The sequence below is a fragment of the Carassius gibelio genome, chromosome A20, assembly GCF_023724105.1.
Source record: "Carassius gibelio isolate Cgi1373 ecotype wild population from Czech Republic chromosome A20, carGib1.2-hapl.c, whole genome shotgun sequence".
In the NCBI taxonomy this organism is placed as follows: Eukaryota; Metazoa; Chordata; class Actinopteri; order Cypriniformes; family Cyprinidae; genus Carassius; species Carassius gibelio.
In genome coordinates, this window is record NC_068390.1 from 19145658 (window position 1) to 19159609 (window position 13952).

General features: G+C 37.7%; 1 protein-coding gene and 1 long non-coding RNA gene across 3 annotated transcripts in view; one reads left to right on the plus strand and one right to left on the minus strand.

The window, feature by feature from the left end:
- Positions 1-13952, plus strand: part of LOC127938687 (uncharacterized) — a 77991-nt gene that overhangs the window by 16581 nt on the left and 47458 nt on the right. The gene's annotated exons all lie outside the window — the stretch shown is intronic.
- LOC127938685 (syntaxin-binding protein 5-like) overlaps positions 1-13952 on the minus strand; it is an 87815-nt gene that overhangs the window by 13682 nt on the left and 60181 nt on the right. For both annotated transcript variants that reach the window (XM_052535495.1, XM_052535494.1), the window contains exons 8-17: positions 11337-11460; positions 10239-10317; positions 9578-9732; positions 8306-8378; positions 8048-8195; positions 7303-7370; positions 6837-6877; positions 4899-5119; positions 3680-3864; positions 474-599 (exon numbers count right to left, since the gene is read on the minus strand). In XM_052535495.1, coding sequence (XP_052391455.1) covers positions 474-599; positions 3680-3864; positions 4899-5119; positions 6837-6877; positions 7303-7370; positions 8048-8195; positions 8306-8378; positions 9578-9732; positions 10239-10317; positions 11337-11460 — 1220 coding nt within the window. The remainder of the gene's footprint in view (positions 1-473; positions 600-3679; positions 3865-4898; positions 5120-6836; positions 6878-7302; positions 7371-8047; positions 8196-8305; positions 8379-9577; positions 9733-10238; positions 10318-11336; positions 11461-13952) is intronic.

Sequence of the window (13952 nt, forward strand, 5' to 3'; positions counted from 1 at the left end):
AAGACATTTTACTCAATCCACTTTATACTATTTTACTTTCTATTTTGCATTCTATTCATCAAAGTGAATCCTGAAAAAAAAATGGTTTCCAAAAAAGAAAAATTAATCAATGTTACTTTTATAATACTATTATAATATAATTTTTGATCAAATAAATGCACCCTTGGTGAGCATAAGAGACTTCTTTCAAAAATATTAGAAAATATTGCAGACCCCAAAATTTGAAGGACTGTGGTTAAGTTATGAAGGAATATGGTAATTTTGTGTGAGGAACAAACCAACACTGATGCGGTTATTCACTGACAATCCTAATAAATATATTTTAATATGTATAAATATTTTAAAATAGTTTAATACAAATATACGAACAAAGCAAATATTGTGCTTTCATAAACATTTCTGACACAGTCTGCAGCATTTGATTTATTTGCTGAACCACCTGACAAAACAATGCAAATCTTCAGGTAACTCACAAGCCATAGCAGGAGTTGATGGCCAAGCTGCTGATCTGCTGGGGCGGCTCTCCACTGACCCACACCAGCTGTACCACCAGCTCCACCTGATACCCTGCAGACTGCTTCAGAGGACTGCTGCGCACCCTGAGGGAATGACAGAGAGAGGAGACATGCATTATACAGGTGCATCTCAATAAATTACAATGTTGTGGACAAGTTCATTTATTTTAGTAATTCAACTCAAAATATTAAACTTGTGTATTAAATAAATGCAATGCACACAGATTGAAGTGGTTTAAGTCTTTGGTTCTTTTATTTGTGATGATTCTGGCTCACATTTAACAAAAATCCACCAATTCACAATCTCAACAAATTAGAATACTTCATAAGTCCAATAAAAAACATTTGTGAATTGTTGGCCTTCTGGGAAGTATGTTATTGTACATGTATTCAATACTTGGCAGGGGCTCCTTTTGCTTTAATTGCTGCCTCAATTCAGCGTGGCATGGAGGTGATCAGTTTGTGGCACTGCTGAGGTGGTACAGAAACCCAGGTTTCTTTCACAGTGGCCTTTAGCTCATCTGCATTGTTTGGTCTCTTGTTTCTCATCTTCCTCTTGACAATAGCCCATAGATTCTCTCTGGGGTTCAGGTCTGGTGAGTTTCCTGGCCAGTCAAGCACATCAACACCATGGTCATTTAACCAACTTTTGGTGCTTTTGGCAGTGTTGGCAGGTGCCAAATCCTGTTGGAAACTGAAATCAGCATCTTTAAAAAGCTGGTCAGCAGAAGGAAGCATGAGGTACTCCAAAATTACTTGGTAAATGGGTGCAGTGACTGAAAAAACACAATGGACCAACACCGGCAGATGACATTGCACTCAAAATCATCACCGACTGTGGAAACTTAACACTGGACTTCAAGAAACTTGGGCTATGAGCTTCTCCACCCTCCATCCAGACTCTAGGACCTTGGTTTCCAAATGAAATACAAAACTTGCTCTCATCTGAAAAGAGGTCTTTGGACCACTGGGCAACAGTCCAGTTCTTCTTCTCCTTAGCCCAGGTAAGATGCCTCTGACGTTGTCTGTGGTACAGGAGAGGCTTAACAAGAGGAGTATGACAACTGTAGCCAAATTCCTTGACACTTCTGTGTGTGGTGGCTCTTGATGCCTTGACTCCAGCCTCAATTTATTCCTTGTGAAGGAATATTGTGAATTGTGAAGGCTTACCCTCCTTGTGAAGGGGGTCAATGATTGTCTTCTGGACAACTGTCAGATCAGCAGTCTTCCCCATGATTGTGTAGCCTAGTGGACCAAACTGAGAGACCATTTTGAAGGCTCAGGAAACCTTTGCAGGTGTTTGAGTTGATTAGCTGATTGGCATATCACCATAATCTAATTTGTTGAGATTTTTGTTAAATGTGAGCCAAAATCATCACAATTAAAAGAACCAAAGATTTAAACTAGGGCTGTGCATTAATCAAAATCGAAATAAAATCGCGATTTGAGTGTGCACGATTTGCTGCAACCCTGACCAGAACGTTCACACTGCACACGGTAAAAAGATGAGAACAGAAAAGGTTATAAATAGAAAGGTGTGAAAAGATTTAATATCTTGCGCATGAGCACAGAGAGAGTTGTGAGTGCACAGGACACGAGGTTGAGCGAAGGGGAAACACGTTGTAAGGCAACATGTATCTGAGCCTTATACAGTCTATGATCTGAGCACGCACATCTGGTTTTGTTAACAGAGCCAAGGAAATCTGCGTGCGAGCGGACAGATTCGCGCTCATGCATTATTTTAATGTGCTTTCGCGTTACAATAATGCGCTCTTGTTGCTGATTCTGAACCGCGTACACGTAACTTACTATATACACACTGCAGACGGAGTACTTGTGAACCTTGGGCAATAAATATATTGGGCAAAACATATAACACCTGAGGCACCGCTACAGTGAGCTTTATGACCAATGCATGGCAATAAATAAATAAATAAATAAAATTATCCCTAAACGCGGGTTTTATTTTATTTTTTTATTATAACTTATTGCAATATGTCTAGATTTTGATTGACATCTTTACTTAGTGATTACTTTGACTTAAGTCTGTTCTAGAGACATGTTACAACTTATTGATAAAGCTCTCATTGTTTTTTTTTTTTGGAAATATGTTTCACATTTATACTGAATGCATTTATGACTGTAAAGCATGTCTGTGTGTGTGTCAAAATCGTGATTAGATTAGAAATCGCAAAATTGATCAAAAACTCGTGATAGTTTTTTTTGTCCATATCGCACAGCCCTAATTTAAACTACTTCACTGTGTGCATTGAATTAATTTAATACACGAGTTTCACAATTTGAATTGAATTATTGAAATAAATGAACTTTTCCATGACATTCTAATTTACCGAGATGCACATGTAAACCATCCCTGCAAAAAAGGCATAAGATTTACTGTAAAATGTGATATATTACACACTGGGGATGGGCATGGGTACCCAAGCACTTGAAAGTGACATTCATGATTAATCATACAAACAGTTTTATTTTTTATACTTCAAACAAGCAAAATCCAGTAACAGCTATACAAAATGTGCCAAAAAGGGGCCTCGTGGTGCAACTTTGCTGTCTGATTTGTCAGACAATAATTTTCATACATACAGTGCAAACTAACTTTCAGTCTGTGGCAGCAACTACATTCCTGAAAAATTTCTTTGGAAACACTCAGACAGAGTGCAGCTGAATTGAACAGAACACAGTCCTGAAATGTGTTAGTAAAAGATGAAGTATTTTTTAACTTGACACTTTTATTTGGTGCCTTCTATCTGTTGGGTTTTCACAAATCAAATAAGCTGATCGTGTGACCTCCTTTGGTACAGACAGTCAGATGTTTCCAATCCAGTGAAACACAAGATGCTCTTTGGATTTTTAAAATCATGTTGGATCACCTGGTCATCACAATTTCTTCATACAGTTAATACAGATTGAGCGCTTATGTCATTAAAGGAAAAGGCAACATACTAAATGCAAAAAAATACTAAAAAAATAATATTTAAAAAAGAAATTAGTAATCAAAATGTTACGTTAATAATTTAATTTGCATTGAAAAAAAGAATAATTCTAAATAAAAAAAAAGTAAAATAAAGGCGTCTACACAAATAGTCTCAGACTTTTGGATCCCTGTTATGTGTATTAAAATATAACTTGCAAAGCAGAATTACTTGAGGCAGGGTATGTTGTCTCGGATCCCATCTGATGAGTTGCTGCTAGTGGAGGTGTGTGTCTGTGGGGCGGCGGTTTGTGGACTAGGGGAGGTGCCTGGTGTGGGAGGAGCTGGTGTCTGATCTCCTCCCCCTTCTGGAGACTCCAGATCATTCAGCTCATACTGTAACCTGACCTCCAGTAACTGTAAAACACACATATGTACACATGTGATTGAAACAATTGTGCTTGAGAACAGATGTGTATGAATCAGCTAAATTAGTTAATTGATCCCCATCGGTGTCGCTATTCTGAACAAAAGACAAGCTAATTGGTGTGCGTGTCTCTTCCAAGTGAGTGTTTCTATGTGTGTGAGAGTCACGGGACTAAAGGTGCTAATAGGTTTATTTTGCCCTCATTATACAGAAGTGTGAACGTTCTGTCAGCAGACGATGGTAACACTAATGGTTTTTCCCACTTTTGCACTGAGCAAGTTAACCGTTCTGTCCTCAATTTGACTGTATTCCAACATTTGATTCATTATTATCCTGGTTATATGAGTCATGTATTAATATGTAAATAACTTAATTTAGCATTAACAAAGCACTATTGCTTAATTACTTCAGTCTACCACATTATATATTTTCCCACAATAAACCATATGTAAATTCAAATTATACACAGATATATTTTCTAATAGCATTACCATAAGCGCTCATTTATTTATGGGTCATGGAAGCATCAGTATGCAAATATACAGCTTGCAAAAAAAAGAAAAAAAGAAAAAACACAGTGAGGGGGCAAAATGAATGCTGTATGAATTATTCAAGCTCAACATACAGCTAGATGTGGTGAACATTAATTAAAACGGCTTTGAAAGGCTTAGGGATTTAGTTAAGCATCTGAGTAACAACTGTTCCTCGGATATCCTTAGTTGGCTCTGTAGACAGCACATACACGTACAAATGCACAAACACATTCAAGTCGCTGAACAACATCCATTTAATGAACAGCTTTTATAATATTATTAACGTTATGAGTCATGGCAGTTGTCAGGAAACTAAAACAACATGAGACGGGGAATAAGAGAGAGACAGAGTGTCTGTGAGGGCAGCATTACTCATTCCACTTCAGAAAAGTTTTTAAGTCAATAAAAAAACCCCTTACATAATTCTTACAAACTAATTCTTACATTAAAAGATAAATAAATAAATAATTGTCTAAACAACATATTTTTACCTGCACAACTTCTGTGGTGATTTCCTGTTTGCTGAACCTGTATATGATGACATGGGCAGAGACACCAGCCACACAAAGCATGCGGCTCTCGGGACACCAAGACATCAGCTGAATGGCAAACGGGTCCTCATCCACAATCTCTGTGCTGGGTTTCTCCTCCTTACAGCGCGCCTTCTCAAACACCTTAGCTGTCTTTAGCTTGTACAGCACCTGGAGCATTACTGAACACATGGCAAATGGAAGTCAAAGGAAAAAGCCAGTCACTGACACAAAATTAGAGATTTTATCATTGTCATCTAACATTACTTTAATGTTTAAGTTAATCTTTAAAAACATTAGAACTGTAAAAAAAAAAAGTAGTCTTATGCAAATCTCACAATAAATATACATTTACATACTATGCATTATTATGGTGTGATGTCTAAATTCACCTGTAGCAGTTAAATAGTTTTTTGGGTTTTTTTTTTTTTTTTTTTGCATTTTTTTTTCCATTTATTTAATCAAAATAGCACTACATTTAATATTGGCAATTTATGGTTGATCAGCCATTACAAGGAAATTATTACTGGCTTATTGGTATCAGACAAAATTTTAATATTGACATATCATTTTGAATATTACCAACTGACTGTACATTATCTGCTTTATTACACAGATACCTCTCAAATGATTGAACGAATCAATGAACGAATGAACGAACAAACGAATGAACGAATGGACACAAAATAACTTGAACTGAAATTATTTTAGACATAAATCTACCAAAATATTATAGGAAGTAGGTTGCTTTGGACAATAACCAGTTCATAATATATAGTATTCCAAAGAACTAAGTCATATAACTTCTAGATTTGTACAGTTAATGCTTTAGAGGATTAAAAGAATGATGGGAAATGTTTTAATGCCGTCAAATGCAAAAATGTTTTTTGTCCAATTTTTGAGGGCCTCTAATCCACTGATTTCAATTGTTCAGCCAAAGCAAAAAATAATAATATTAAAGGGCATAAGATTAGCCACTCTGTCTTAGCAGGATTAAAAAGTCCAGGCTAATTAGCTTTATATTTCAAAAATGAGGGCACCTTTTGTTTTAAATTATTTTGTACCATTGAGAAAACCCATTTGAATGATAAACAAGTGCATGTGTGAGGGGTTTGCAACCTTTGTGGTATTTTTAATATTACGACATGTCCTTTAGCACCTACGGGAGGTACAGGAACAGTGGTAACTGTAGTCTGTCAAGCTCACAGTTTAAACAAGGTGAAACGACATGTACAGGTAACACGCTCACCACACTCAGCGGTGCACAAGGTTAGACAAAGCCTGTGGGATCTGGGGAGTTTTTATGTGTGTGACATTAAAAGGTCAGTCTCCATTTGGGTCATAAATCATGGAAAATGACCTTATTGTTAAGGTAAATGATGTCTGATGTCAAGTTATACTCCAACAGTGGTCAACAGAATCCAGTTTTTAATTAAATATTTAACTGTTAGTCAAACGTGACTGTAACTGTAGCCAAAGTCCCTTTCAAAGAAAATCAGTTTACTTGGCGGTCTCATTTGCAACTTTCCATAGGAATGCAGAGCTTCAGTTTTGCTAATTGGTGATGTGATGACTTTCCCAAATTGCAATTGGCTCCTCCTGATTAATTCTGCCATACTGTGTGTTGCACTTCCCATTCACAGTTATATGATTGAACCATCTTGGTCTACAGTGTTTGTTGTAGCCAAAATAGCAGTGCATGTCACTAGCAATGCCTAGGTCATGGTTTCATGTCCCAGGAATGACAAAAATCAAACAAATGTGTCTGCCAAATTCAATAAGTAATGCAAATCTGTTTGAAGCAAATTTATGAGCTTTGAAAAACTGCATACATTGTGGTAAATGGAACTTTAATGCTGTACACAAGTGGTAAAAAAGTCAGAAAGGCTTGGTACTCACTTGCTGAAGCATCCCAGAACTTCACTGAACCATCTGCATGCCTGCAAGAAGAGCAGAGAATCTTTTATTTCAACTGTCTCCTATATTTTTGTACACAAACCCACATAAACTCACTGGCACTTTCCCATTACCACATGTATTCAAACCATCCACTGAGGTAAGCTAAGGTGCTATGTCAGATAAAAGCTAGTCAAGAGATAAGAGGAAGTGCTCTTCCCACTGCTGTCAACGCCACTAAAAAAGGGTTCTGTCATCCCATGGGCTGTACATCAGAAAATGCTTACTTTTTTGTCATACTTCCCTTTCACTAGCATCTTGTCCTGCTCATTACCCTCTCTCCTGCACTCCTCCTCCCTCTTCTCATACCCTGCCTTCTTATTTAAGTTTTTTTCCCCATTTCTGCCATTTCAGCAGAACTACAAATGGTGAAAGAGTGAGAACAGAGCATACACACACACATTCTTACCCAGTTATTATTATTTCAGGGTAGCTTTGTGTGCCCTGGCCCCAGTTTCCGCCACTGATAGGCCATTCCTGTGATGAACAGCAGAACCACAGAAAAGCACTTAAATCCACGAAAGCTAACCGTATAAATCCGACATTTCTTGACATATGAGAATAGAGGAAATTTAGCAGATATTGCCCTACAGCGTTTGAGCATTCCTGGTAAACTTCATCAAACAAAATCAGCCAATTTGTACGTTTTAGTAAGCATACTATTAATATAATGAGGGTGGCTGGCACTGGCAGCCACAAAACATTTCTGCAATTTGGGTGGAACCTTTATTTAATGGCTGGCAGGGCTCTACAGGAAAGCATTTCCTCACGAGGCGTGGAAGCTGAAGCAGTTTATTCAAAGGTATTCAGAAGTGCTGTGATTCAAAGTAGGCCGTCTGAGTTAACCTGCTCCCTGTGGGAGACAGACCCACAACTAAAACACGGCACTCCAGTCTTGGCTGAGAGGTCATGCTTTCTTTCATACCCATAAATACCCCTGTCTGTGACTCTGACCCACACAGTCTGAGCACACAATGTGCTGCACAATGGGGACCTGATGTCACACAGGCATAGGGCAACGGGATGATTCACCGGGGACTGCAATCTACACACTCGAAAGCCAAGGGGGGTGTGTGTGGAGGCAGGATGTTTTTACTTAAAAGATATCATTAACAAATTAGCACCTTTAAATGAGTGTGTGCATGCTGTTGTACCTTTTTGCTGTAGCCCTGTCGTTTCTGGCGAGACCCGACAGAGTAAAGTGCAGGTATGAGGTCCACAGGACAATCGGCTAAGTACTCACAACACGTCACAGGAGACTCATGAATCATCATGGGATAAGGATTTTCAAAGATAGGGTAACTGGAAAACAGCACAGGTTAAAAAAATCTGATTGACGCTGTGGTGGAAAAGTGTGACAGAATTAAACATGTTAGTCACAATATGACGCAAATGCTGTGGGTGATACATACCCGTTTTGTGCAAGGTCAATAACAACTAAATCCTTTTCGAGGAGGACCACTATAGCATATGGTTCCTGAAAATCTGCAGAGAAATGAAAACTGGATGGGTAAAATCATTAATAAATTGCTAAATGTTTTTACATATACACATATACCAGTTAACACTAGTTATTTAGATGTTGTTCTTGTTTTTTAAAAAATTAATAATTTTATTTAGCAAAGGGACATTAAATTAATCAAAAATGACAGTTAAAACATTTATGTTACAAAAGATTTCTATTTCAAATAAATGCTGCAAAATCCTAAAAAAAAATTACAACAGCTTCTTCCGAAATATTACGCAGCAAAAGTTGCATGCAAGAGTTTTCAACATTAATAATAAAAACAAATGTTTTTTTTTTTTTTGTTTTTTTTTTCAAATCAGCATACTAGAATGATTTCTGAAGAATGGTGTGACACTGAAGCCTGGAGTAAAATTCACCTGTTCACCTGATTTGAAACCCACATAAAGTGTGGATCATATTTATTCCATTAAATAAGTTATGAGTGGAGACATCACTGCAAAAGTTTGAACCTCACAAATGTCTCAATAATGAGTCAGAGCCAAACACGTCTCATTTCAAATATAGCTTAATCAACGTGAAGAGCCAGGATCTGTTATGCAAGCAGCAGTCCAAACACTGTTCCCATTCCTCCCGCATTCTTCACTGCTTCTCAGTTTGGCTTAATGCAAACTCTAAACAAAACGGTTAAGCCTTTAATACAGATATTCAATACAGATATCTTTATTTCTGTAACAGCAAGGGGAATCACAAAAAAACTATTGTTTTTTAAACCAGCACCATGCCCAAACTACAGAAGTGATATTATCAAGATTGAAAGACTATTAACAAACTAAAGTCCTATCAGCCTTTGCTACAGCTGCCTGCAGAGAGAAAAGAAAACGCTTACTATTCACAAATAGCCAACCAAGTGATAAATTATTCAAATGGGTACGGCAATAATAAACGAATGCAGTCACAGAACTGGATGTTATGAATAGAGGGAGCTTTAAAAAAAGAGATGTAAAATGTAATTACTAAGCAGCGGTTCCACAGGGAGAGCTCAAACTCATCTACATAGAACATGAAAGAATAGAACAACCCAACAATACAAAGGTTCAAATGTCAGCAAAAAAAAAAAAGAAAAAATAGGAAGTGGCATGAGATAAAAAGACTGAGTACTTATTGCAACAATTCTGGACAGAGCAGGTGCTGTTAATGAGCAAATCGACCCACGTACCATTAGGATATGGCGTTTCACACAGGGTGAGGAAATCTACAATGGAATAATCCATCTCCAGTACTGCCGTGCTCTTTCCATGCATTACTGTCAAGCATGGCCGTCGACCAACAGTGTCATATGACAAACCACCAGAGAAGATCATAAATGGATCCCTGTTCAGAACACAAACATATACAATACAGTGAGCTTCAGAAGTCAGAAAGTTTGCGCTTGTATTTTTCTCAAATTATATTATCCTCATAACAATCTGTATTTTTTTTTCAGAATTCCCTTTCCTTTAATGAAAGAAGCACTTGAGCTTCATGAACTCCACAAGTTTGATTATTTGGTTGTGACCTAGAAATCATGCAGAATCTTAAGTAATTGTTTTTTTTTTACATTATAACTTTTTGAGCTTGAAATTAATTTTTAATCCCATAGTTCAATGCAATCTCATACTTTTGGAATTTATTTTTGGACTCCACACTTATTTAAAAAACATCAAAAATATAGTTCGCTAGAAAGGTTTAACTTATGAACACTGGCTATGCTGGGTTGCTGGTTATCAGCTTGACCAGCACAAACTAGCAAAAACCAGTCTGGACCACCGTTCATGATGGTCTAAGATTGTTTTTGAAGCAGGAAAAGTAAAGATGTATTGTTGCAGGTGTGTACTTACCCTGCTCTCGTGGTCTTGTATTCTACTTTAAGAATGGGTTTGCAAGGTTCTGGCTTTTTTCCATCTTTAGGCTGCTTTCCTGAAACAGAATCGGACTCATTCAGAGAGTTTCCTAACTTCCTTTTCTGGCTCTGTCCCAAACTTTCTAAAGACCCCATGAAATCACCAAACGAGCACTAAACCGTTAATGTATTTCTGATTGAAATACATGAACTGGGGGCAGTTGAGGCCTGAGAGAAGTGGACTTCTAAACCGAGGATTGCAGGTTTGAGTCTCAGATCCCATAAAAATTGTTGTTGGGGGGAGTGAATAAACAGAAAGGCATTAAACCCCCAACTACTCCCTGGGTGCCACAGTAATATAGCTGCCCACTGCTCCGGGTGTGTGTTCACATTGTGTGTGTGTGTGTGTGTGTTTGTGTTTAATGCAGAGCACGAATTCCAAGTATGGGTCACCAAACTTGCCCAAATGTCACTTCACTTTCACTTTTCACTTGAAACTGAAAAAGTTACAAAGGGCTGGTAAGTTTTTTTGTTTTCTTAGATGTGAAACACTGTCCATATTAGGGGTGTGTTACCAAATTGGGTTCTTCATATCTAATAAAGTGAAGCACAAAACTTTCCTGTAAATTTTTTGAAGTTGTCATTTGTAATTTTAGAAGAAGACTTTCCAGCCAACAGTCTATGGCTCTGATGTTCTCCTCTCAAGGAGGCAGGGTGAGGCTGAAAGGGGTTCTTGTATCAAGAGAGGATCTTCAATAGAGGAGGCAAGGATGTGCACCAAAGGAAAAAGCATGACCTCAACTCACTCATCACTAAAGAACACAACACAGGCGGTCTCCGTGGAGGAACAAAATTAAAATTAAAGCTTCACTTGAAATGGAAATCAGGAAAGGGGAGGTGATTGTTTTATGCTTCTTTGTGAAGGAGAGGGAGAAAAAATACAATCCTGAATTAACAAGTTTTTGAGAGAGGTGTGATACAACCATGTTAAATAGACATACAAGCTTTTAATTTTGCAATATTTTCCCTGACGAAAAATACATCTGAGGAAAATGAGTTTGTGTGTTTACGCCAGAAATAGAGAAAGATCACTAACCGTGTGGCGTGATTGTCTGTGCAGGCTTGGCTGGGCACTTTATATTCCATATGGTCAGTGTGCCGTCTGAGTGACTACAGATAAACTGCTTCCCCTCGTGGTGCCATGCCACAGAATGGATCGCCTGTGAGTGAGAATGACAGAAAAAGAGCAGGACATAAAAGTTAGTAATGCTTGCATGGGGACAGGCAACTCGATGGGAGATTTCTTTATAGATTTCCTCACACACGTAATGGCCAAGAAAATGACCCAGGGGTGTAAGTTGTGCCTACCCCGGTTGAGACAAGAATCATGCTGGTATAAGTGATATAAAGAATGAATGTCTTTCTGGAGTTGAGCAATACAATTGCTATAAATAGTGAAGCTAGTAGGCCTGTTACACATTCTGCATCTGTGGCTTCAGCAACATAAGGCCTGCAGCCTGCTTTTTGAGACCATCAGCATTTCTGTTGTGGATGAGGAGGGGTGTCACATTTACATCCAAGTGTTATTTAGTTTTACACAGAACTGTACCCAAACCCCAAAGGAGCTGGTTTTAAAATCATGTTGCTAAGCTATTTTAGCAGGAGAGAGATAAACAATTTCCCTTTGCAATATTTCTGGAATCAAGTCATGTGCCTGTTTTTTTTTTTTTTTTTTTTTTTGCAAGCTATAGTCTGTAGCTCAGCTGTAGAGTTTTCAATGTTATGAAAAACGTCAAGGCTGCCTTTTTTATCACAAATACAGTAAAAACAGTAATATTGTGAAATGTTACTAAAATTTGTAACAACTATTTTTAGCTATTATGCATTACTGTGATGGCAAAGCTGATTTTTTGACATTTTACATTTTTCAGGATTCACTGACAAGAACATTTATTAAAAAATATGTTTCATTAGTTGCACATCAGTAGCTTGTTTCTTTATATAGCTTTGTTTTGTACTGTTGTTGTACCAACTGAAGGCTTTAGGAATACTATGGGGAAAACAGTCCAATATAGCACAATGAATGGAACAGAACTTAATCAAGTAGAAGAGAAAGAGGGAGAATGCACAGCTTGAGTTTTATGTATTGAGAAAAAAGGGAGCGATGGAAAGCACAAAGAAGGCTGAAAGAGAGTTCTCATTATTTTCTAATTAAGCGCAGTCTCCTCTTGTTTAGCATAATGATGGCGGCTCTATCTCTGTCTCTGGCAGACAGTATGAACGAACCACAGCAGACCTAACTAATCAATGAACCGAGCCAACATTATTGCAGGAGCATCCAGAGAGGAGGAGCCAGACAAACACACCCACACACAATAATATGCTTAAGCACAGCTACATACACAACATCTGACTATGATTAGGAAGGACTATATTGCAGGGCAGATTGCTGGGGCACAGTTATTCAGCATAAATGCATGTTTGCTGGACGACTAACATTCAATGAAGCTTAAAGCAAACTACTCTGAATTGCATACTACTGTACATGCAACAAACATTTACTATTTGTGCAGAGTATAGAATATGAACAGAATTTTTTTTTTGAATGAATGGATTAGCTGGATGGGTTAGTACTTTTGCTAAAATATGGAAAATATTAACCAATTTATTTTCTGTGCAGCCACTGAGCAGCACTTGTGGAAATACGCATGCAACCATGTTGCAAACTACTCTTTAATATACTGTATGTGTAATGTTTATGATTCATATAAAAACAATTCAAATAATTACACAAACAATAAAACACTGTCTTTCAATGGTTAATTGTTAAAAATTCAGAATTGCAAATGATAGATTTCTCCAGATAATATATACCTTATTGATTATATCCTTAAATATCCTGAAGTATACTAGTACTCCATAGCTTCTGACTTTAATTAAACTCATACATTGACAAGAAAACGTGGGATGACTCTATGCATGTGTGTGTGTGTGTGTGTGTGTGTGTCAACTTGAGAAAGAGCTGAAAGATAAGCAGTCTGCTTTATTAACAAGACCTTAAAGATACCGTGACCTCTAGCTCCATTCTACTCTATCCTCTATATGTTTCTCTTTCGTAGTCACACTCTTGGAGATGCCCACAGACATGGGGAGCTGTGACACCGTCATACCTCTGACACATGCATGCACACAGAAGGTAAATTAGAGCTAAAGAGGTTTGCTGGCCTTACTGCAGACAGTCACAACCCGCCTCTTCGGTCCAAAAATATTGCTGCTACTGCCCTCATAAACACAAAACACATCATTCCTGCAGTGAACATAAAGCCATCTGAAACAAGGTCAGCTGATCATCTTCTCCAAAAATGATGTGGATATGTACACATACAATATAAAACTGTGATACATTAATTACAACAAGAGTTTGTTGAGGCAGTCATCACTATTACTTTGCTTATATTTACAGCTAGGGATTTGACCGATCCATTTGGTACCCTTCAAATTGTGTGATTTGTTGAGGAGAGGTGTACTAGGCTAATACTTTTGTGATGGACAATAAAATGGCCAGGAAAAAGTCTCATACACTTCCACTGTGGCAGCAACCTGAACAGCATCTAGAAACCAGAATATCTCTTTTGATTGGGGTCAATAAGCAATACCCTAGCAACCACATAAACCACCCTAGCAACCATAAGCAATGGCATCGTAACCTCCA